Here is a 25,117-nt window from a genome sequence, read left to right as displayed (position 1 = left end):
GTTCGGAGCACCCTCAGTTCTATACACTTTGATTCTAGGAGGAAATTCTCAGAAAGATGGTTGCTCCTTTTAGATGAGCAAAGTTTGAAAACTAAGTAGGTCGGGAAGTTCTGCTGGGCCAAGAACATGCACAGAGTACATTTCTCCACTGGAGATGGCTCTGCACTGTGCAAATGGGAAGTAGTTTTCAGGGGGAAAATCAGTGCCCTGTCCACTGTCTGGTGTGTGTGTGTGTGTGTGTGTGTGTGTGTGTGTGTGTGGCGGGGGGGGGGGGGGGGGGGGGGGGGGGGGCGGGTGTGGGGGTCCCGGACAGAGGTTCTTCTGCAACCTTGGGTCAATAAAATTAACCACAATTATGTCTTCTGTTTCTCCAGCATTGTCATCTGTCAAAGGATTTTCACTTTTTCATACGTCTATCCTTACAAACTCCCATAGATGTGGAAAGGATAGGAACGTGTATCTTCATATTACAAGTTACAAAACCTGTAAATGCCTTAGAGTCCATCTTTAAAATGGGCCATGACACCATGCTAGCTCATTGAAACCTATTTGTTTTAATTTCCTCTTTGGTAGTTTATAATAGGCACCAGTGAAGAGTAGTATGTGTATTAGAGTTGATGTAAATGTTAAAGCATCTCACTATATATAACTTACGGGGTTTAATGTAACAGGACCATTTACACAAAAATGTCATCCTGAGACTCTACCCATTCTAACTATGGTGCTGCTGCTCACAAGTTTCTCTCTCCTTCTAAACAGTTTTCACAGCCAAATTCTAGCCAAGAAAATAAAAATATTTATTTATAGTCTCTACTTATTTTATCCACAAAAGAGCTATTGGTTGGATGTTTAATTTCTCATCTCTGTGTTTGTTTTAAAATTACATGGCTTGCAATGCCAGTGTGGCTCAGTTGGTTGGGCATCATCCTGTGCACCGAAGGGCTGCCAGTTCGATTCCCAGTGAGGGCACATGACCAGGTTGCGGGCTTGATCCCTGGGGGGAGTGGGGAGGGGCAAGGAGACAGCCAATGCTTCACTCTCACATCGATATTTCTCTCCATCTCCCCCTCTCTCTGAAAACCAATTTAAAAATAATCCTATATAGTAAAAAGCTAATATGCAAATCGACCGAATGGCAGAACAACCGGTCACTATGACATGCACCGACCACCAGGGGGCAGATACTCAATGCAGGAGCTGCCCCCTGATGGTCAGTGTGCCAGAAGCTGGGCTCTTGGCTGGGGAGTGCAGCGGTGGTGGCAGGAGCAGTGGCGGGAGCCTCTCCCACCTCCACAGCAGCACTCAGGATGTCTGACTGCTGTTTAATCCATCAGTTGGACAACCCCCGAGGGCTCCTGGACTGCGAGAGGGTGCAGGCCCAGCTGAGGCCTCTCCCGCCCCTGCCCCCATCCGAGTGCATGAATTTTGTGCACTGGGCCTCTGGTCTAAAAATAAAAGTTACATGCTTTTATGATTAGCTGCATTTCTACCCAGAACAAAATCCTTTCATTTTCCTGCACCTAACATGAAAGGATTTTGGGGGTGGTGCTGGGAGATGATTTGTTTGTGAACTTTTAGTCCAAAGTTGAATTACATTTAGTCCCTACCAAATTATCAAGACATGACTGCAAGGCACATAACCACTGAATAGGTCATATGAATTGGACAGAAATGAAGATAGAGTTACAAACTGCACATATGTTTGACATTGAACTAAATGTTCATAACCAGTGTTTGAATTAAATTGGAAAATTTAAAGAGAGTGAATGGCTTATGGCAGGGGTTAGCAAACTCCTTCTGTAAAGGGACAGATAAAAAGTATTTTCATCTTTGCGGGCTATATGGTCTCTGTCGCAACTGCTCAACTCTGCTGTTATAGCAGGGAAGCAGCTGCAGATGATATGTAAATGAATGTATGTGGCTGTGTTCCAATAAAATTTTATTGATAAAAGCAGGCAGCAGGCCAGGTTTGGCTCACAGACTTAAGTTTGCTGACCCCTGGTCTATGGTCTATTAAATTGAGGTTAACATGGATGTCATCCCCAGACATCAAGATGTCTAAATGTATAAGAATGGATTTGTTTCTCCCTGGGGTAACAGGCAAATGCAAAACAGTAGTGGCTTCTATTTTCTCCACCATTTCTATCTAAAGCATTGTCAATACCCACTGTTACTTAGCCTAAAGTATTAGTTAAACAGAGAAACAGAAGTTTTACCTCACTCAGTCTAAGGGGGAACCTCTTTTTTTTTAAAAAATAACTTTTTTCTTTTATTTGTCATACAACTAACAGATGTGTACTGAAGTGAAATAATAAAATAAAAATACAGATAAGCTCAAAAAATATAACAAGACATTTTGAGCTGTATCATCCAAACTTTGTGGTTTTTAAAAAATAAATAGGAGATCAAACTGTGCATAGTTTTGTTTTATATTTTCTAATTTAACAATAGATCCAGTTTTTGTTAATTTTTAAAAAAACGCAATATCATTAGTCATCAGGAAAAATGCAAACTAAAACAACAATGAAATAGCACTTCATCCCTAGTGGAATGTCTAAAACTAAAAGGACTGAAATATTGAGGTTTGACAAGGAAGTGGAGCAACCAAAATTCTCACACACTGCTGCTGGAGTGTGAAATGGTAGGTAATCCACTTTGGAAAACTGGCCATTTTTTATAAAATTAAGCACATGTATCCTTATGGCCCAGTAATTCCAATTTGGAGTATATACCCAAGAGAAATAAGTGTCTATGTCCCCTTTGGAAAACTGGCCATTTAAAAAAAATAAAATTAAACACATGTGTCCTTATAACCCTGCAATTCCACTCTTGAGTATATAACTAAATAAATGTCTATGTCCCACACAAAGCATGTACAAGGATATTCATGGCAGTTTTATTCATAATGGCCCCAAACAGGAAACAACCCCAACATCCATTCAGGTGAGATTTGCATATCCATAAATGGAATAGCAGTAAGCAAAATAAGAAGCAAACAACCAACCAACACATGCACCAATATGGAAAAATGCTACAAACCTAATGATGAATGAAAGACACCAAGTACAAGATAGTACAGACTGTAGGATTCCATGAATGTGAAGTTCATCAGCAAAACTAATCTCTGGTGATGGACATCAGGACAACTGCAACCCACCAAATCAAGATCTAGAATATTCCAACCCCAGCAGGTTTCCATAGTCTCTTTCTAACATCTTGACTTGAAAGGTGGTTAGAAGGATGCAGGCATTTATCAAAACTTATAAAATAGTGCATTTAAGATCTGTACCATTAAGAGATGTAAATTATACCTTAATAAAAAGATAAATGTTGTAAAATAGTTGATTTTTGCCTTAAAAAGAAATCAAACAGAAATGGAAGATAATATTTGAAGGAGCAAGGTGTTAACTAACAAAATCTGAAATGGAATGAGGAGGTGAGCCAACCCTTGTTTGATATGACAACCTTTATTGTTCGTCTCTTCAATGTCATGTCCATAGTTATTTCTTTTGGGGTCTAGGGTCATAATGATCACCATGGTTTTCTATGCCCTTTTTACTCCAATTTGGAAAACAGATGAGATTTAACTACCTGGAGGAGTGGCCTAAAGAAGAGCATCCAAAAATGTCAAGGACATCCTAAATAACATCTCCCAGTTCTCACTTTATAAGGGCCCCTGGGAGACATTCATCCCCGACATCTGGAAAAATCTGTGATCCTCCTGAACAATGAGGCTGTTTTCATCTTGTGGACACAGAATTCTGCCTTGGACATTGCTCTCCCAGGGGCCCCAGAACCAAACAGAAGCCCTTGTCTGGCAAGTACACGCTCGGTGCTCAGGTCAGACACCAAGGTTCAATTTCCTATGTTCCCTTAAGTCAATTAGGCTAACACTTAAAAAAACCCTTTGGTTGTTTTATTTTTTAAAAATTAAGATGAGCTTTCTGTAAATTCAGACCTTTTTTTCAAATGTTAACAGTCTCACAGAGAAATTCCTCTGATGGCTGTAAAAAGATGTAGGATGGTCTGGGCCAGGCGGCTCAGTTGGTTGCAGCATCGCCCCATGCACTGAAAAGGTTGCCATTCGATTCCCAGTCAGGGCACATGCCTAGGTTGCAGTTCTGATCCCCAGTGGGGGCGAGTACAAGGGGCAACTGATTGATGTCTCTCTCTCTCTCTCTCTCTCTCTTTCTCCCTCTCCCTTTCTCCCTCTTAAAGAAAATCAATAAACATATCCTTAGGTGAGGATTTAGAAAAAAAAAGTTGTCTATTCTACCAAGCTTTCTTGTTAACTTCTCTAAATCAGTCTCCGTTTGATCACTTACTAGTTTAAAGTCCCATTGGCTTTCATGAATGAATCAACATGAAAACACATCTTGTTATGTTTTAAAATTTATGGTAAAAAGGAATAGTCAACTAATTATTAAACTAGATTCTACACAGGTTCATAAATCATATTTTGACTACATTACATATCTGAGAGGAATTTACTGACACTACTGATCATTCATCATTTCAAAATAACAATTCTTATGTTCTCTTTTTTTAAAGCTGTTTATTATTTGATGGCTGAAATCGTTTTCCAAAACACAACAGGCTGTAAATGGATCCATGGGCTATTAATTTGCAGGGCATGGCACCGAAGGGAAAAGCTCGCTAGGTAGGTTGACGCAATTACAGGTATTACATAACCATGATCACAGAACTCAGAGTGAATCAGGGATAACATCCCATCACTGGTGCTTCTCATGAATTCAGAGCTGCCTGTCATAAAGGTCTAGATCAGATGAAAAGGCCAAAGGCAGAAAAGTCAAAAACACCTCCTGAATAAATGCTAATGAGTTAAAGGGGAGAATTCTTCCAAAGAGAGGATGTATACTTCTCATCTGTGGTAACTCGATTTCTCTATGCACAGCAGGGAATGGTCACCTATGAACACTACTTTCAAATTCCAATCTATTTTTTCCTTCTGAAATATATAGAAGGCCCTGTTTTATTCTGTGTTCTTTTATTCAACATTATGTCTAAGATTCATCCATGCTGACACATTTACCAGCAATTAGTTCCTTTTATTAATTGCTATGCACATTCTGTTATTTGAATTTGTCACAATGATTTACACATTTTATTGTTGATGACATATGGGTTGCTTCCAGCTTTGGGCAGTTAGGAGGAATAGAGCTGCTGTGAACATTCTTGTCTGTCTTTGGGTGAGCCGATGCACTCACTCCTCTTGAGGATGTCCTCAGGAGGGAATTACTGAGTCACATGGATACATTTAGCTTTAGGAGGTATTGCTGCACAGTCTTCCAAACTGGCCCCATTTATACTTCCACCATCCATGTATGAGTTCTAGTTGCTTCACATCCTGCCATCACTTGGTATTGCCAGTGCTTTCACTGTCAGCACTGCACTTCAATTTGATGGACGTGATTACTACTCAGGTACACAGAGCCAGGCACAAGGCACTCTTTGGGGAAACAGGGCTTTGCATTCTCAGAGCTGGAAACGGTCATCACTCTGGGGAATGTGGGAGAAGCCATCTCCCAGGGACTGCACAGCCCAGGGACCCAGCAGGAGAAGTCCTGATGTCTTCCTTCCTGAAATAGATCACTGGGCTGCATCCATTTTGCGGGGGGATACTTTATGAGCCTGCATTTATGTGTGTGTGTGTGTGTGTGTGTGTGTGTGTGTGTGTGTGTGTGTGTGTGTATACTAGAGGCCTGGTGCATGAAATTTGTGCTAAGGTAGAGTCCCTAGGCCTGGCTGGCAATCAGGGCCAATCGGGGCTTTCCGGCTGCTGGCTGGGGCCTTCCTTCATTCCACACTACCCCCTAGTGGTCAGCGGACATCATAGCAAGTGATTGAATTCCCGGTCTCCCAGTTGAACTCCTGAGGGGACACTTTACATATTAGACTTTTATATATATAGAAATGTATGTTTTTGTTGATCTTTAGAGAGAGAGGAAGGGAGAGGGAGAGAGAGAAACATCCGTGAGAGAGAGAAACATCGACTGGCTGCCTCCTGCACACCCCCTACTGGGGATCCATCCCACAGTCTGGGCCTGTGTTCTGACTGGGAATCGAACCACCAACCTTTTGGTGCATGGGCCAATGCTCAACCTGACCACACCAGCCAGGGCTGAGCCTGAAAATTTTTACATTTCTGAGAGCTCAAAGTCCAAGAGCACCCCAGCCAAGTTTCCCTTCCGTTTACAATTACTCAAGCATTTTGTCTGGACACTTTCGGCACGCAAAGTGGGAGTCCTCCACTCATTACATTTTGCACCGAACCTCTTCCTGTCCGCGTTAAACCCCGAGTCGACAGAGTTTACTAGAAGCAACTGCTGTCTTTCCCTTTGGAAGGGCCTGTCATGACTGGCTTCTAAGCGGGTCCATTTGGAAACCCCAGTGAAATCCCTTAGTTCTATTTTAATATTTAAACAATGTTGCTGAATCAAAATACTCTTTATAGGCCTGACCCAGTGATTTTATCAAATGTGCCCCCAGAAGCTAAAACAAATTGGGGGGTTGGGTTTGCATCCGCCAACATCAAAATAGCATTTCTGTCCTAAAGTCATTTGGAAAACAAAGCAATCAGGAAAAAAAAAATCACAGGGATAGTTTCTGTTGGTGCAATGAAATGTTGGAACAATTAAGTGTGTCTTTGGGACAACAACATTCCTTCTCTTGGGGAAGCAGGGTGTTCACTCTACTTGGTCCCAGTCCTAAAATGACGCCTGTCTCCATTAATCAAGCTCATCGGATCATTGAGCAAATCTTTGTTGCCTAGTTTTCAAGGGGGAAGGATGAGAGAAATAACTGTGAGAGTTACTGTTTTGTGAGGGCAGAGGGAGAGGAGATGGGTTTAAGTGCTCAACACCACTCGGAGAAGAGCAAATTCCTGACCGCACTCCATGCATGGATTTATTGAGCAATTTAGGTAGCCACCCTCCAGAGAATTGCTGTCACTGGGAGAAGGTACTTAAAGGGCCATGTTCATTGCCCCGGAACACAGGGAACGGCGGGAGAATTTCGGGTTGCTATTTTCACGGGGACATTTGTTTCCAAACAAAGGGCTCTCTACTAGCTCTTCTAGAAGCACTTGCATATTTATTCAGCCAACTCTCTGTGCTGGGGACTGTCTTTGGGCACTGAGGTTTTATCAATGTCTATTTCAAGCAGAATGAAAAAAACAGCTCAAGATGAAAACATAGGATATCTCCAGCCTAGAATGCGAGATGCTTCCTTTTCTTAACACGGCTGATATTTGGTTTCTCCCTCTCTCCTGCTCTGAAATTGCCACCTGTCTTACAATCTTCAGGGTGTCTCAGTTTAATTGCTGCTGTTTGCTTGTTAGTGGTACACAAAATGATAGTGCGCCTAACAAATTCCGGATTTGATGAACTATGGTGGTAGGTGTGCACAGTTTTGAGAGAAAGCAGATCTTCTCTATTAGGACCTATTGGCAAACTCCCTCTGGTCACGTCCACCATGGAACAAACAAGGTCAAGGCTTCATGTCATCAAAGGGGTAAAATGCTAGTATTCATATGGTGCCAATGAGGAAGGAGGCAAGGTGGAAAAGACAAAAACAGACTCATTATACCAATGGGACATCATTCAAGTCTCTAACTCTTGGAAAGATCAAATGGAAGTGCCTGATTTAGATTTTATATTCCTCAAATATTCTGTTTCCAACCTATTCCAGAAATTTCTATTAAGTACAAGGTATTGGACTTACAGTTGAGGAACTAAATAGGAATAGACTGAGACTGCACTTGCCCTTAAGATGCTCACAACCAGTGCAGAGAACACTTGTATGTGTTCATTCTCTCTCTCTCTCTCTCTCTCTCTCTCTCTCTCTCTCTCTCTCTCACACACACACACACACACACACACACCCCACACACCCCTACTTACATACCTCCCTACCTCCTGGACTCAAAAACAACTTTGACTTTCAAAGTCACCCAACAGTTAGTGGCAACAGAGGTGCCACCACCATGTCACACTGTAGAGAGGTGAGAGTCATTCACACCTGCTCCCTGTTGTTAGAGAAGTGTGTTTGTGTGTTAAGGAGTGAGATGGGGATGTGCATCACAGGTAGAGAGAACAGCATGCACATCCTGAGGCCACACAATGCAACGGGCATGCTGAGTGCTAGTTGGTGGCTGGTCTGTAGGGCATTGTGGGGAGCTGACAGGGTCCTGGGTAGGCTGGGGCAGGCTGAGCCAGCTGTGCAGGGCTCTGCCCACGCTGATATGCTTGGAGCCGATTCTGTGAGGGATGAAGGGCTATGCATCCCCCATACAGGATCATCTGGCTCACAGCTGATACCTTGCTTTGTGGGTGTTGCATCTGAGACCCCCAAGGACAAATGTCAAATCTGACAGTACCTCTTGTTTTGAGTAAATGGACCATGAGGCCAGAAGGAGCATTAGCTGCACTGTAGTCACTAAGGCCATATCGATAATCAAATCAGTCATTCCTAGGAGACCAGAAGGGGTCATTATCAGAGCAGAAGAGTAACAAGAGCTAACACTTAGCTAAGAAATGTCTTTAGTTCCTATCATTAATTCATTCATTTATTCCTCCCAATAGCCGGCTGAGGTAGACCCTATTATTAGAGAAGGAACCAGAGGCACAGAGATGCTCAATAACCTGCCCAAGATCACACAGAGCTAAGGGGTGGGCTGGATTCAAATCCAAGATGCCCCTCAAGTCTGCGCTTTAAGCCACAGCATTACCTCGACAGTCTTCAGAAGGGGAGTAAACAGTGCAACTGAAGGGCCCCTGGTTCCTCATATTACCCCCATCAGTTCGCTAAATGCCCAAATCCCATACTGACAGTTCCACCCATTCATCGACCATTCCCCGTACCAGGACAGAATTAACCCCTGAGGAGCCAAGAGAAGCAAGACCCAGCTGCCCATTCTCCAGTCATATACAGCTCAGGATGGGGGAAGGGCTGAGGGGCGGGTCAGTGGGATCCCGACCACAACTGAGGCACTACCAAGAGCTCTGAGGGGGCTGAGACACCCCTGCCCCTGATTCTGCCCTCTTCCTGTTAAGATACAAGAACACATGACCAACTAACATATAAAAACAGATTTTTTTAAACTTCCATTCTTCCAGTACTACCTTCACCATTTTCACAGACTCACAGGCCACGATGCTCTTATGGTTTCTGTCTAACCTGATTTTTTTTCTTAAATAAATTTTAAAGGATTTTTATATTACTACTATAAAAAATTGCATTACTCTCCATAAAGAGGAGGGTAAAAACTAACAAGGGTTTTCTGGTCGATTGCCTGTTTTTGTAAATAAAGTTTTATTGGAACAAAGCCTTATTCATTCATGAAGCTTTCATGAGGCAATAGCAGATAGAATCAACTAGTTGCAACAAACACCGAATGGCTTGCAAAGCCTAGAATACATACTGCCTGGCCCCTGAGGAAACAGCGTGCGCATCTCGGAAGTAAATACAATTTAGTGTTGACTAGGTATGGTTGCCTGTTCTCTCTCTGTAGAAAAGGGGGATTAGCAAAGATTCAAGAGCTATTCATTAAGGCTGCTCTGGCATCAACTGAGATTTTCTCACTGGTAATAAAAAGACTGAGTACTGAAAAGGGAATGGCTTTATCACTCCATGATTTGATATCAGTCCGTGCTGAAATTCAATACTCCCTAAAATTATGTTCCATATCACTGTATGCCGAGTTTGCACTTGGGGAAGTACTGCCTTAAACTAGTCCATATATCAAATCGAATCATGTATGTAAACGATAGAATATGTGATTTGGGAGCAAAGATGGGCAAAGATACTGAAAAGTTTTTAGCACTAACAGCACACAAGAACTCTATTTGTCAATACCGGGGACTGGAGTGAGGCAGGACCCATAGGCTTAAGCCAGCCGTGCGACTTCAGGCAGGTCTCTTGGCCTGAATCTCAGGACACTGAGGATCATAACACTGTGCCTGTCCTACCTGCCACATCGGATGACCTGAAGTCTTGGCAGACGGTGCTGTTGGTAAAACACTTTGTGACCATCAACTATCCTATTATCGCCAATGTCATCCCCAGCCTTCCCCCCGAAATGGGTGACAAAGGAGGATGCTGGGAGGGAGGGAGACTCTGCCTTCTTGGCGATTCGGTGAGGGTTTGGCACTGCCTGGGAGACCCCACTGGCTCCCAGTTTCCAGGAGGCGAGGAAGGTGACTATTTATTTTGGAAAGGATGCCTTCAAGCTTTATTTTTAATGCTGTGACTTAATATCGGGGCTGTACACCTACCCTGTGGCGTTATCAACCATTCAGGACAAACAGAGCCCCCACACGTCACTTTTCTCCTAAAAGGGGACTGAGGCTGACATTAAAAATAAACAACAAAAAACCCCCAAGACCAACAACAACGAAAACGTAGCTGTAGCAGCAGCAACGAGAGCAGAGGACAGAGCCTGTGTCCCCACTGGAGGAAGAACCCGAGAGAACACCTATCATTTATTTAGCACCTACTGTGTGCCAAGTACGGTGCTAAATGCATTATCCTCATGAAATCCGACGCACAACACAATCCCGCAAGATTTCCACGATAAGCCTCATGTTGTAGGTTAGGTTGTTCCACCTGAAGCAAAATGACGCATCTTGCCTGAGGTGAGACAGCTAGAGAGTAGGGTTGGATTTGAACCCAGCTCGGGCTAACCCCAAAGCCCTCGGTTTCCCCCCTCTGCTCTGTCCCATTGTGTCATGGAAACTTCTCTTTTTTCTAAGGTGAGAATGTGCTGAGCATCCTGTTTCAGGGACACAGGCGGCAGGGAGAAATGTGTTAGTAAAGCTGAAGGAATTTTAATACTTCCTTTGCAGTCTGGGTGTTAATGGGCTTCAAGTCCCACAGTGGCAGTGACATCACCGGGCTGTCGGTACCCCAAGGGAATGTGTGTTTTTTCTAATCTCCTGGGCAGATGCAGGAAAACATTAACATTTGGCCAGTGGAAAGGGGCAGCAGATTTTTAGTTTCAAGCTCCGATGACATTTTTTAAAAATAAAAATATAAAGTTTCCAGCCTTTCATTGACTTTTGGGGGGGCCCTTTGGGGAAAGGAGAAGGTTCGGGGGGGAGGGAGGGGCTAAAGCTGCCTCTGGTGAGCAGAAGGCAATGATCACAGTGAATCTTGGAAACGCAGTCACAGGCTGGGATGTAGCTAGGGAACAAATGAAGAAATAAACTAAAATTAGAAAGACATTAAGTGGCCTGATGATGATTTTTATGTAATTTCCCAAGTACACAGGGCAACCTACAATATGAATTTCCTCATTATTAAGCCAGTAAAATCCAGCCGGAGAACCAATGCGCACATCAATATAATTTGTGCACCCAACAGAAGTGATTTTAACTGAGGTTAAGTGCCTTTAATCCAAAAGGTTTGTTTTAATGTAAGTTTGACACTAAAGGGGAAGTGAGAAGCACAGAACAACAGAAACCTCCCGTGGAAGCATCTCAGCGTCCGTACTGTGCGCATTCATTCCATCCAATCGACCCGTGGGGACATTCCCGTCTAAAGTATAAATCGGAATTTAGAGACTTTATAAAAAGCGGTTTTTAAGCTCAATATGCCCCAAATGAGAAGGTGTCAATGAGTGCTTAGGGACTCTTAAATTCAGAGATTATTCAATTGCTCTATTCTACAAATACACTTATGGAACTGTCATAGCGAAAAATGCTGGGAAATAAACGCTACACAGCATTCTCACACAAAATCAAAGGCAGGCTTTGCCCACCTCTCAAAGGTACGCCTCACACATGTAAGTTCAGAGAGCATCTGAAGAGCTTCCTTTGTGAATGAATGGCCAGTGGTTTTCAGGAAGAAAAGAAATCAAATGCCATAATACCTTGCCTAGTATCTCTGTTATAGACATGGGGTGGGAGGGCACCCCATCTGAAGGGCAGAGGACCATGGGAACTGGTCACACGCTGAAAGCAGGCAGGGTCCACTACTTTCCCTTCATCATAGCACACAGGTCTTGAGTCTGGCCTAATTCTTATCTTCCATTTGTTCTGTTGGCCTCCTGACCCCAAAGTCTAGCCTATCCCTGGATCCTCTCCTTTTGTCAATGAACAACTTGATAGTCAACGTTTAACAAAAGTGTGTGAGCCCCAAACCCCACCATTTGTCCATTGTCAACTGTCCATCTGTAAAAAGACACACACACACACACACACACACACACACACACACCCCATTGATTTCAGGAGGAAGGCAAGAGGGAGAGAGACAGAAACATCAATGATGGTAGAGAATCATGGATCGGCTGCCTTCTGTGTGCCCCACACTGGGGATCGAGCCCACATCCAGGATATGTGCCCTGACCGGGAATCGAACTGTGACCTCCTGGTTCATAGGTCAACACTCAATCACTGAGCCACTCCAGCTGGGCACCTGTCCACCTTAACTGGGTTTTTGCCACGCACAGTTATACAAGAAGCCTGCTCCATGCAACCGTTTTCAATAGCAAACACACTGGAGGATCTAATGTCTTCCAGGGGAGGGAACTGGCAAGAGGAGGCAGAGTGTAGAAACACTGTTGTCTAAACAGGATTAAAAGCATCGATTCTCACATTATGCCTGGGCTTTTAGTCAAACCTGATGTTCCTCTTCTCCTGGTAGAAAACACAAACCCAAAGAAGTTGAATTACTTGTTCTGGACCCGGATCAAAGAAGCAATGGCTGAGGGCTGAACAGATACACACCCAGAATTGTTCTGTGTCTGACAACTTTTCAGAAAGTAAAGCCAGGGAGATGCTGGATTTGGTTGTCGTTTCAAACGGCCACATTTAACCACCTGACCAATCTCACCTCACTGAGCCAAGCATCGTGCTAACTGGGACTACAGCATGAGGAGGACTTGAGGCTTGCCTTTTAGGGGTTTATCATCAAGCCAGGGAGCCTCCCTGGTGTGTGAAGAATCACATTGTAATAAAGTTTGCAGTTCATGGAGGTGTGTTCATTGCACTACAGGGACATGGGGAAGAATGAATAACTCTGCCTAGAGTGTGGGGTCCAATGGAGGCTTCAAAGAGGAAGTGACATTTCAGCAGGCTTTTGGGGCTCAGCTGAAGGAGGAGGAGGTGAAAGCCCAATGCCAGGCAATAGCTTCTGCAAAAATATAAGCCTGGATCATGTGCCCATCCCTGGGAGACAGCACTGAGCTTGACCTCACCCAAACCGCATGGGGCGGGAGTAGGGGAGCCACACTAAAAGTATGAGGCCTGTGAGTCAGCATGGTCCAGGGGGGTTGGGGGAACTGGGGTGCCTATTGGTAGGAGATGAGTGGATGAGAGTGGGAGCTGGAGATGAGGTCACAGAGCAGGCATAAGTGGCATACCTGGCCATTCGGTGCAAAAGTAGGCAAACTATAGCTTCCGGGCTAAACCTAGGCCTTCACCTGCTTTTTTAAATAAAGTTTTATTGGAATACAACCACACCACTTTGTTATATATTTCTTGTGTCTGCTTTTGTGCTACATCAGAGTTGAGTGACTGAGAGAGATCGTAGGGCCCACAAAGCCAAACGTATTTTCTACGAGGCCCTTTTAAAAAACACTTGCTGATCCCTGGCTTAAAGGTGCATTAGCATTTCTGTAACTGACTCAAATGCCTCTGTTGGACACTCCCACTGCATTCCTCATCGTCTTTAAGCGGCATTGTCCTAAACCTTCCCCTTCCCCATCATGGGCAATGAGCTGTTTATCTGCATCATAAGCTTGTCCAGTCATCTCCTTCACAATCCCAAATTCTGTCCTTCGTCTATTGTTTCTTTTTTATTTCTTGTCTTTATTTTAGGGCTGAGCCTCAGACTTGCCTGTGCTGACATCGGTGTAAGCCTCCCACCCCGCCAGCAGAAGCTCATCACTCACCGTTGAGTCATTCTGCTTCCTTTGCCTCCTTCCCAAGTTCTTCATAAATTTTTGTACCACTTTTAGAATGCTGCTGAAAATCGATTTTTTTTTCACTTGCTGTTACCGCTTTCACATTCCATGCTCTGACAAATAGTTGTTCCTCTGGAAAAAAGGCTCCGCTAGCCTTATAAACCCCTTGGAAAATATAAGGTATACCAACCAGCATTCACAGAAGAATTCAAAAATATTCATGCTATTCTTGGCCACATGAAAGGATTTCTTTTACTAATAAAATCCCCCTATATATTTAAAACCAAATTTGATCTATAAAAGTTAAATTTACACATAATTCTCCAGAGGATATATCTCTAAGATAGAGCAAGGAGTGTGATTACTGTTCTATTAACCCCTTGAATAAAGTGGCGTTGCAAAGACAACTCAGAATTTTAAAAGTGGATTTTTATAGCATGCAGTGTATATTACTACCTTGGTCCAAATCCCCTTACTGTGTTACCTTGAGTAAGTTAATTAACCTCTCTGTGCCTCAGCCTCCTCATCTGCCAAGAAAAGGAGGAAGAAGGAAGAGAAGGATTTTAACTAACCTATCTCATAGGTTGTTGTGAGGATCAAATAGGATAAAGTATTTAAAGAGGTTAAGCCAGTGCCTGGCACGCAGGAAATGTGTTAGCTATTACTATAATGTTAGCTATTACTATAATATGATTCTTAGGTTTCTTTCTTTCAGCATCTTCCCTTCCCTTCCCTTCCCTTCCCTTCCCTTCCCTTCCCTTCCCTTAATGCCCAGCAGAAGCAAGTCCTGTCTTTTCCCTTCCCTTCACCTTCCTCTCCCCTTCCCTTCCCTTCCCTTCCCTTCCCTTCCCTTCCCTTCTTTTCCTCTCCCACTGCCACCAGCATAAAGAATAAGTATATACTGGGAACAGCACTGTGTGACCAGCCTGGTTTGCTTCCTGTCTCTCTGATTTCCCACTGAGGAACACTTCCTCCCGCACTCCTGGCCCATGTGGTTTGGGTGAGGTCAAACTCAATCCTGTCTCCCAGGGACTGGCACATGATCCAGGCCTAATCAATCACAATAGTCTGCCCTCCCCGCCAAGCAATGTGCTCCTGGAGGGGCACGTGACCTAAGTTAGGCCAATCACAACTGGTCCCTGGGCACAGGTGGAGTCTCTCTCTAGCTGCCGGGCACACTATAGGCCTGGAGCTGTTGGTAGCTGCTATCTTTATTGGCCCTGGGGAAAATCTTCCCGGAAATGAAACCAACATAGCAAAAACCAGCTGTGACAGATGAAGAGGAACCATGCTCTGAAAGGAACAAGAGCCCTTGGATCCAGCTGTGTTACTCTGAACTGTTCAGTTACATGTGCGGATTTATTTTTTATTTTTTTTAGCTTATGCCAGTTTGAGCTGGGTTTTCTGTACTTGCATCCAAAGAGTTCTGACACATATTAACAAAGTGACCTGACCTGTGGCTAGAATTGGATGCAAATCTTTGTTTTTTTAGCTTATGCCAGTTTGAGCTGGGTTTTCTGTTACTTGCATCCAAAGAGTTCTGACACGTATTAACAAAGTGACCTGACCTGTGGCTAGAATTGAATGCAAATCTTTTTAAAAAATATATTTTATTGATTTTTTATAGAGAGGAAGGGAGAGGGATAGAGAGTTAGAAACATCCATCAGCTGCCTCCTGCACACCCCCTACTGGGGATGTGCCTGCAACCAAGGTACATGCCCTTGACCGGAATCGAACCTGGGACCCTTCAGTCCACAGGCCAACGCTCTACTATCCACTGAACCAAACCGGTTAGGGCCAATGCAAATCTTGCTAATCTTGGTATTGCAAAGAAAGCTTGGCAAGGAGAGGTGGCAGGCGTGAACAGCAATCTTGGTCTGTCTTTAGCCAGTTGGGGATTGCCGTTTCATCTTTCTGGGTCCTAGTGTACTTGTATGTCAAATGAGAGAGGTGAGTGAAAATCAATCTCTGAGATCCCTTTTCAGTTCTAACATTCCACGAGTCTCTATTATTCTTGGGTTCCTTTCAGTTACGTAGATTGTGGTATAAATGGTTACCGATTCTCATATTTTCCTGCTTCCTTCAGTTTCAACTTAAAAAAATATTCTATTAGAGCCTCCGTCCCTACATTCCAAGTGTTTGTTTCTTTCCCTTCAATTTCCTTCTACAGAAAACATATTTATGTTTGTGTACTTGGGCATAATGACCCCATTTTCTTCCCATTTCTATATTTTTAAATCTAATTAAGGTGATACGTTCCTTGAGGGTTGAAACTAGAGTTTTCCTGTGGGTGTAAACATTGTTTTTTTTTAATTGCTAACCAAGTTGCCCGCTTTTACAGAGCAGCAGGATATGGGTTTTAAGTAATGTAAGCAGGAAATGGGTCTCCAGCCCACGCAAAATAAATGCAAAAGTACTGATTTTCCTTGAGTCCACATCTGGCTTACTCATTTATAATTTCAGCCTGCACTGAAATTCTCCCACAGACCTACAGTGCGACATCCGTGTCTACAGAATGTCAGACCCAACTCGGAGCATTGGGTGATCACCCTGTGAGCCCCACTCGCACCTATAAATAATCTGGCTATTTCAGATAATAGCATACTCTCTCTTCAATGATAGGATGTGGGACCTGAGCTAAGTGAATATTAGTTTCATATCTTCACATTCACTGATTTTAAGTAATGCAATAGCTCTAAAGTTTGGAGGGAGCCAAAGGACCTGCCTCAATGTGGTCAACTAACCCATCCTCTAGAGTTAGAACTGTCCAGAGGAAGAAGACTGTCCCAAACCGGATGATACATGCAGGAAGCTTTCCTGTCTGATGACCTAGTCCATTCTTGTTCATCAGGACCCGAAGTATAAACAAGTCTCCAACCTCAATTGCCTTAATGGCTACTATACAACAACATGATCTGGAGGCAGAGGTTTCAGGGTTGGTTGGTTTAGCAATTCAATGATGCCACTCAGGGCGTGAGTTCTGTCTATCTTTCTACTCTTCCATCCATAGTGCCTGCTTTGTCCCACAGTGGACTTCCCTAGCGGGTGGAGGACAGCTACCTGTGGCTACTTGTTTCCTTATTCATGAGCATTGGAAAGGATGGCCCTTCTTCTGCCTCAATAGTCTAAGCACGAGTATTTTTGTTTTTGTAATTTTATTTTGGTAAAATTTCAGATTTGCCGAAAAGTTGCAAGAAAAGTACAAAGAATTCCTGTATGTCCTTCTTCCAGATTCACAATTCTAAATATTTTGTCACATTTTCTCTCTTGCTACACACACACACACACACACACACACACACTCCTTGAACCATGGAGAGTTCAAGATAAGAACATTCTCTTATATAACCACAGTCCAATGATCAAAGTCCGGAAACATAAAATTGATACAATGCTATATTCTAATTTATAGTCCATATTCAAATTTCACTAATTGGCATAAAAATGTCCTTTAGAGCTATTTTACCTCTGATCCCTGATCCAATCTGGGTTATGCATTGTATTTAGCTGTCACGTATCTTTTAGTTTGGGACAGTTCCTCAGTCTTACATGATCTTGGCACTTTTTAAGGGGTCTGGCTATTTTTTGTAATTGAGCTATTTGCTGTCTTATTATTGAGTTTTTGTATGTGCTCCTTTCAAGTCCTTTATCAGATATTGGTAAAGATTTTCTCCTAGTCTGTGGCTCTTCTTTTCATGAATTTCACAGTGGACTCTGGAGAGTGGACTTTTTAATTTTGATGAAATCGAGTTCATCATTTATTTCTTGTATGGATCATGAGCATGAATCTTGAATTCATTCTCATTGGATGGGACTAGGTTACATGTTCCACCATGAACCAGTGACTGGCTGGGTGGGACACAGAAAGTGTTAATAGGCTTGAGTCAACCGAGTTAGTCCCAACCCTGAAGTTTTCCCTGAAGTGTAGAAATGCAAGATGTAGGAAAGTGAATTAAAGAAACCCTAAGTACAGTTAGGATGCTGGGCTGGATACCAAGAAACATCCCCAAGTAGTGGCTCCCAGCAGAGAGCCTGTCAGAGTCCTGCTGCCTGGTTATGGGACTTTCCCTCCCCAGTCAGCCTCCTCCTCCACGGCTGCATTTCCATGTTCCAAATCCAAGAGCCTGTAATGTAAGTCTTCAAACCCCACTGTGGGATTGTGGCTAAGATGCCTGGCTTTTTCTCTCATGCTCTTAGGGGGCAGTTGTCATGTCTCAGGCATCTCCAGAGTCCCCTCACGGCACCTAGCCCAGTGCCCCATTCACAGTTCTGCCTTCGCCAAATCCCCAAGTGATGGGATGAACAAAACAACAGCCATTCCATTAAGTGCTTCACCAGCACACACCCCAACATCTTCCTTAGGCCTGCCTCAACCAAACCACTTGCCTGTCAATTTCTTATTCCCTACATTTGAAAGCACCAAAGAGAGAATAAAGATATTTTGTATTCTGCTTATATCAAAGTACACATCTATTACAAACCCTGTTATCTGATGCTTATGGACCACTAATTTTTAATCTACTAAAATGTTCTCTTTTTTGCATTAATAAAGTATATAATTGTTTGGAAGAGGGGGTGGCTGGGAGGAAAAAAAAATCATTTTTTTTCTAAATCAAGTTTGGAAAAATGCCAATGTGCCAAATGTCTCCCTTTCTTCCACAACAAAAGTTTTATGCTTTTTTCCCTCTAAAAAATTAGGGCAAATTATCACTACTGTCAATATGCATGCCTCTTGCCTCACTTTATTCCCACCAATACAAGCAAAACTGTATTCCATTGTCAAGATGGGACAATGAAGTCTCCGAATGGCTATGTGGTACGTCCAAGATACTCGTGGCTCTGAAACACACATGAGTAACTGCTCTGGAATACAAATCTGCCATCCACGACACCCAACTCCTATCTTTTCACCAACTGCCACTCAAGTTTTATCTGAAAAATCCCCACAGTTATTCTATTTTCCTGCCATCTCTGTTTACACCTGCCCTTGGCAATATATCATTAGTGTCACATCTGAATTCCACATGCTGACGTCCCCCACGACTGGATTTTGGAAGTGGGGCAGCTCATATTTATAGATAAGGCAAACAGGGAAAAAATTTTGAGACTCCACTTACATTCTTTGGACATTCCCACTTCAAAGCACTTCTGGAGTCGACAGTACTGGCATCGATTCCTGGTGACTTTATTAATAACACAGTTCTTATCTCGGTGACAAGTGTAAATCATGTTCTTCTGAATACTTCTGCGGAAAAACCCCTGCAAGCAAGCAAGCGAGAGAAAACTAAGTAAAACTACAGAGCTTCGCGAGAAATCAAAGCCAACCTTATCGATGCATTGATGGCTGGTTCTGAGTAATGAAGTGATGGCAGCAGAAACATTAACTTAGTTAAGCCTTAAAGTCCTTGTGAAATAGTAATAATCTGTTCTCCTTTTTTTTTTTTGCAAACCAGAGAGCCCCTTTTAATCAAAACTAGAGCTGACTGTTATTATCTTGCTAAAGGAAATTAATACCAAGCTGATTCACTTGGAAAACATAATGCAGAGTTGGGTTCTCTCCAAATAGGCTAACTTCATAAGTGGTTCCCTCGTCGGCCAATGATTTCAGATGAGTCCACTATCAAGAAACCCAATGTCAGAGCCACCACATTTACCAAAGAAATTATTTGATTAGTGACAGAATTAGGTCTTTTCAAAGAACTGTTCTCTGAGTTCTTTTACACACTTAACTCCTCTTAGAATATTTAAAATATGATTTAATTTACAAAATGTTTAGGGAAAAAAAACTTATCCAGAAAAAGAAAAAAACAGGAAAAGGACTGCCCATTTAATGGCCTATTCGAGCTGTCCTTCCCAATAGAACAGCAAGTAATCACATTGACTAATGACAACAAAATTAGTGAAAATGAAATAAAATTAGAATTTCCATTCCTCATTTTCACTGGCTACATTTCAGATGCTCAATAGCCACATATGGCCAGTGGCTACCTCACTGCACAGCACATAGACACAGTATTTTCTTAACTGCAGAAAGTCCTGTGGGGTAGCGCTTACTATAGCACTAACTGACACGCTTACCTAAGAGTCATCTAACGCTCTTGAGAAATGTAACTTTGTTTGACTTACTATTTACTATTGATTGGACCCAGACTGTGTAAAGATTGTAGAAGACTGGGAAATTACAAACACTATTTGTCTAGGATAGGTACAAAGGATTTCTGCTTGGTTGAAATATAACCCCTCAAATTACTCTTTTATTGCCTTGTAGGACATTAATGAGTTTTATATCTAACTTTGCTATCTTGATCGAGCATTATTTTTTTCCTTTTATCCCATTCACCCATAAATCCATCCATCTATCCATCCACCCATCCATCCATCCGTCTGTCCGTCCGTCCACCCATTTTTCCTACCTATCCACCTACCCAGATATTTTTCTTATAACCTCCTTTAAACCAGCTAAGTTACCCTCTTGGTTCCCTCATTAATGAATTAAATAAGTCTTCAATGTGTGCTTACTATCCGTCCACCCATTTTTCCTACCTATCCACCTACCCAGATATTTTTCTCATAACCTCCTTTAAACCAGCTAAGTCACCCTCTTGGTTCCCTCATTAATGAGTTAAATAAGTCTTCAATGTGTGCTTACTAAATATTTGGATTAATTACTGTTTTTTAACTCTTGGGAAAGTATATTTTGACAACAGAAGCGATTTATCCTGATTTTTGTGAAACACTGATGGGATAAAGCAGGCTGTTGGCTCCATGAGCACAGGCGCCTGGCCTTCTGTGTCCTCCCCATTTTATCACACAGCTTTGCCGACAACAGATAATTTAGTGATGCTTGTTAAACACACAGATGAATGAACAGGGAGTGAAGGGTACACCTGCTGCCTTCTCTCTCTTCTATTGCCCAACAAAACCCTCTGTGTCGCTATGAGCATTAAAAGCCAGGAGTTTTACACTCTCAATTGTGATGTGACTTTTACCTACATCAGAAACAATTCTCTTGAATGTAAGAAACATGCCGTCTAAACATGTTGAACAGCAAATAAGACCCACCATCTGAGTTCAACTTTGCCTGTAGTACATTAACACTCCAGGAGCCGGAACTAAAAACATTCAAAGTTAAAGCACATTAGCGAAGAACGCGCATGTAACACATTGTTTAGGATATTTACATGGGCACCCTAGGATTTTAATGTCTAAATAAACATATTTTTACTGGCAAGCTTCAACTGCAAATGGCTGGAAATCTTATTTAAAGTTGCTGCTCCTGTCATCCCAGACACATACATTTTCCAAGAAAACACAGGTTATTTTTATACTCCTGGAGCTACAAATATGCTCAGAATCTAAAATAACAGGTTGCAAAGACTTTGAAACCCTCACGGAATCTGTGCAGAGTGGTCATCTCCAAACATACCTTTTCCTGCAAAAAATATCTACAGGACACTTTTGGCTGCCAGATGCACACACTCACTTTACAAAAACTTCACTGCCCTCCTGCCAAAACCACTGACAAAAGAGAAGACCCAGTCTTTTCCGTATGTGTGAAGCAAGTGAGCTGTGGACAAAGCTGACCGCCATTTATTAAAAAGTGAATGTTCTGCTAAGCCAGTGTGGCTCAGTGGTTGAGTATCGACCTATGAACCAGAAGGTCATGGGTTCAATTCCCGGTCAGGACACACGCCCGGGTTGTGGGCTCGATCCCCAGTATAAGGCATGTAGGAGGCAGCAGATCATGATTCTCTCTCATCATTGATGTTTCTATCTCTCTCTCCCTCTATGACATCAATAAAAATATATTTTTTTAAAAACACACAAAAGGGCTAAATGTTCAGTTCAGCACATTCTTAGGGAGTGACCATGGAGGAGAGAGAAACAACCTCATGAGGCTCGGATGAAAGGATGACAGACGAAGACAGAATGAAAGAACTTTATATGTCACTAATTATCCAGTCAGTGCGGTCCAGGAACAATGACGGCAGAAACTAAATAGGACTTCTTAGTTTTCCAAATCAGATTTTTGGCTGGATTTCAGGAGAAGGTCTACGTTTCAGTAAATCATTTCCACCAAGTTAGAATACTTGCTGATGAAACTATATGCTGTGAGGTATTTTTATACACGGTTCAGGTAAACAGAAATGCCCTCGGAGGCCAAAAAGTGGTTTCCAGCATATAAATTTTCCTTCTCCCTCGTAGATACTATGAACTGTTACACAAAACTGGCTTCTTCTCTGACCTCTGCTTTGAAGACCTAATGTGCATATGTGTGTGCACGTGCTGATGAAACTATATGCTGTGAGGTATTTTTATACATGGTTCGGGTAAACAAATGCCCTCGGAGGCCAAAAAGTGGTTTCCAGTATATAAATTCTCCTTCTCCCTCGTAGATACTATGAACCTTTACACAAAACTGGCTTCTTCTCCAACCTCTGCTTTGAAGACCTAATGTGTATATGTGTGTGCACACATGCGTGTGCATGGCGGTGGGGGTGGGGGCATAGCTCCATGCCACCTAAGTTTAATTTAATATTTTTTCAGGTTGACTCTATATATTTAACATTATGTAAAATAGAAACATTCAAACTCTAGCTTAATTGCAAAACCAGTCCCCAAGTGTCAATATTAGAAGGCACTCATAAATAAAAAGGAAGTCAAGCCAAACAATAATCAGATGTTATTTCACTCCCACTGGACACTGGATCTGCTAAGGGCTTGGAGCCCCGGCTGCCTCACTCTTTGCTGAAAAGGGAGCTGAGCAAGTGTTAGAGGCAGATCAGCACTGACCTGACACTTCCTCTTGGAGGAATTCAGAGAAAATGAACAAGTGTCTCATTATGTAATTCCACGTGATTTAAAGCCATGAATCCCTCCCACTTAAAACTGGGAGCCTCCTACTTTGGGGAACAAAACTGTAACCGCAAACTTGTCCTACGTAAAAATGGGCTTTAGAAGTCCTGCGTGCAAGTGTGATAGTTTTTGAAGCCAGTAGTTGGGTAGGGACACATCTGGAGGAGAAAGGACTGAAAAGCTAAGCATATAAGGAGGAAGGATTTGATGCCTATTCGAGGAGCAGCCCAAGGGGACAGAGAAGGAGGAGGCAGAAGAGGAAGTGCCCTGGAGGGGAAGTCAAGGTGGTGGGTTGCAGCCTCTTGGCTACCACTGCACAGCTTTGGGCAGTCACAGAACCTAAGGGGCTAAGCTCTCATCTCCTAAGTGAGGGGCTGGGTGGCTTATTTCTAAGATCCTTTCCAGCTATAAATTTCTGGGATTCTAATGTGTCATCACACCAGAGAGTGAGGAGTTGGGATGGCTTCAGAGTTGAGAATGAGGGAGTTTCTGTGGACAAAGAAAATGGCCGAGGAGGAGGTGGCGTTGGAAGACTAAGGAAGAAGAGGCCCTCCACCTGTGTGGGCAAAATGGCAATTTCTTGGGACTAACCTTGGGCTTAAGAGACACCCATCTGAGGGCTTTCCTATGACTTTCACCTTTCTCTGGGAACTGCGTCTTCACAACACCCCCGTGAGGAACCTCAGGCAGATACACCTGGCTGGACTAAAGCTGGAACTCTTCAACCACTGGCCCATAAGCTCATGGCTGTAAGTTTTCAGGTCTGGTTTTCTGACACCAAGTCTAGGGTTGCTGACACCACAATTTCACTCTTTCACTTTCCTAGAACATCTTTTTCTGAGTAAATTCAGAAAACTTCTATCAGGTCTTCAAGATGTATGTCACTTCTGTTGGTTAATCACAACTCTTGTTAGTTAATCATGTCTTTCTACAGCGCATAAACAATCCTAAATCAGAAGGAAAGATAGTCTCTTTTAAAATTAAATATTCTCCAATAGCCCCAAATCTAAAATTCACAATTTTCTTGATGAAGTCGCCTCAAATCCCAAATCTATGGAGACCACAGAGAAACTAAAAGTGGCTTATGTCACTTCCTTTTATTCTGATATATTAAGTCGGGCCACCGTCCCTCTGTTAATACTATCAAATAATTGCTCTAATGCTTGTAATTTTTTCCCCCATTCATGGAGCCTGTTTCACTTTCTAGTTTTCAGGTTATTATTATTTTTAAAATATATTTTATTGATTTTTTACAGAGAGGAAGGGAGAGGGATAGTTAGAAACATCGATCAGAGAGAAACATCGATCAGCTGCCTCCTGCACACCCCCTACTGGGGATGTGTCCGCAACCAAGGTACATGCCCTTGACCGGAATCGAACCTGGGACCTTTCAGTCCGCAGGCCGACGCTCTATCCACTGAGCCAAACTGGTTAGGGCAAGTTTTCAGGTATTATTACACATCACATTCTCCATCCTCTTCCACAGAGGGTAATTTTTATCAGTTTAGATACTGGCCTGGTGATTAAGAATTAGGCTTTAGTTTGGGCATATGTGTACTTAAACTCTGACTCTGTCACTTACTACCTGTGTGATGTTGAGTGAGTTACACTAAAGCCTCAGTTTTTCTCATCTGTAAAATGAAGATAATAAAAATGCCTACCTCATGGGATTACAGAATGTACCCAATTAGGGAACACGTGAGGTGTTAGCATAATGCCCAACACTTAGCAAGTGCCCATGAACGGTATCTAGGGTTCTTGATAAAACCTCTTCTTTCAAAGCTTCCTTCTGAATAATTTTCAATAGACGTTATGTTTTTAAAATAAAGATTCCCAAATAGGATGGAACACTTTTCTGACTCTGAACAATATAGAATCTTCTGAGTAGACAGCTTTATGATTCCAAAAGCCATCTCGACCTCTATTTACTCATTCATGTACTGATTCATTCTTTCAATGCCAACTACCTGGAGTGGAGGCGGTGGACTCTCTTAGGCCTATTAAGATGTACAGTTGACTCTTTGAACTGCATGAGTCCACTTATACACAGTTTTTTTTTAAATAATGTACAGTGCTATATACATATTTTCTCTCCCTTACAATATTCTTAATTTTTTCTTTTCTCTAGCTTATTGTAAGAATACAGTATATATAATACAGATAACATGAAAACATATGTGTTAATGGATTGTTTATGTTAACAGTAGCCTATTAGAAGTAAAGTTTTGGAGGAGTCAAAAGTTATACCCAACAGTTTATAATAGATAAGGCAAAGAAGCATCGAACAGACTGTCAAACTACAGCGGGAAGGCAGGGGAGGGCTGCGGGGGGTG

General features: G+C 42.6%; 1 protein-coding gene across 5 annotated transcripts in view; it reads right to left on the bottom strand.

Annotated features, from left to right (window-relative positions):
* Nucleotides 1–25,117, bottom strand: part of RARB (retinoic acid receptor, beta) — a 156,927-nt gene that overhangs the window by 67,082 nt on the left and 64,728 nt on the right. For all 5 annotated transcript variants that reach the window (XM_005856593.2, XM_005856594.2, XM_005856595.2 and 2 more), the window contains one exon: nucleotides 19,046–19,187. In XM_005856593.2, the coding sequence (XP_005856655.1) occupies nucleotides 19,046–19,187 (142 nt within the window). The remainder of the gene's footprint in view (nucleotides 1–19,045; nucleotides 19,188–25,117) is intronic.

Source organism: Myotis brandtii, unplaced genomic scaffold (genome assembly GCF_000412655.1).
Source record: "Myotis brandtii unplaced genomic scaffold, ASM41265v1 scaffold1036, whole genome shotgun sequence".
In the NCBI taxonomy this organism is placed as follows: Eukaryota; Metazoa; Chordata; class Mammalia; order Chiroptera; family Vespertilionidae; genus Myotis; species Myotis brandtii.
The sequence above is the reverse complement of the archived record's forward strand: the minus strand, read 5'-3'. Positions and strand labels throughout refer to the sequence as shown.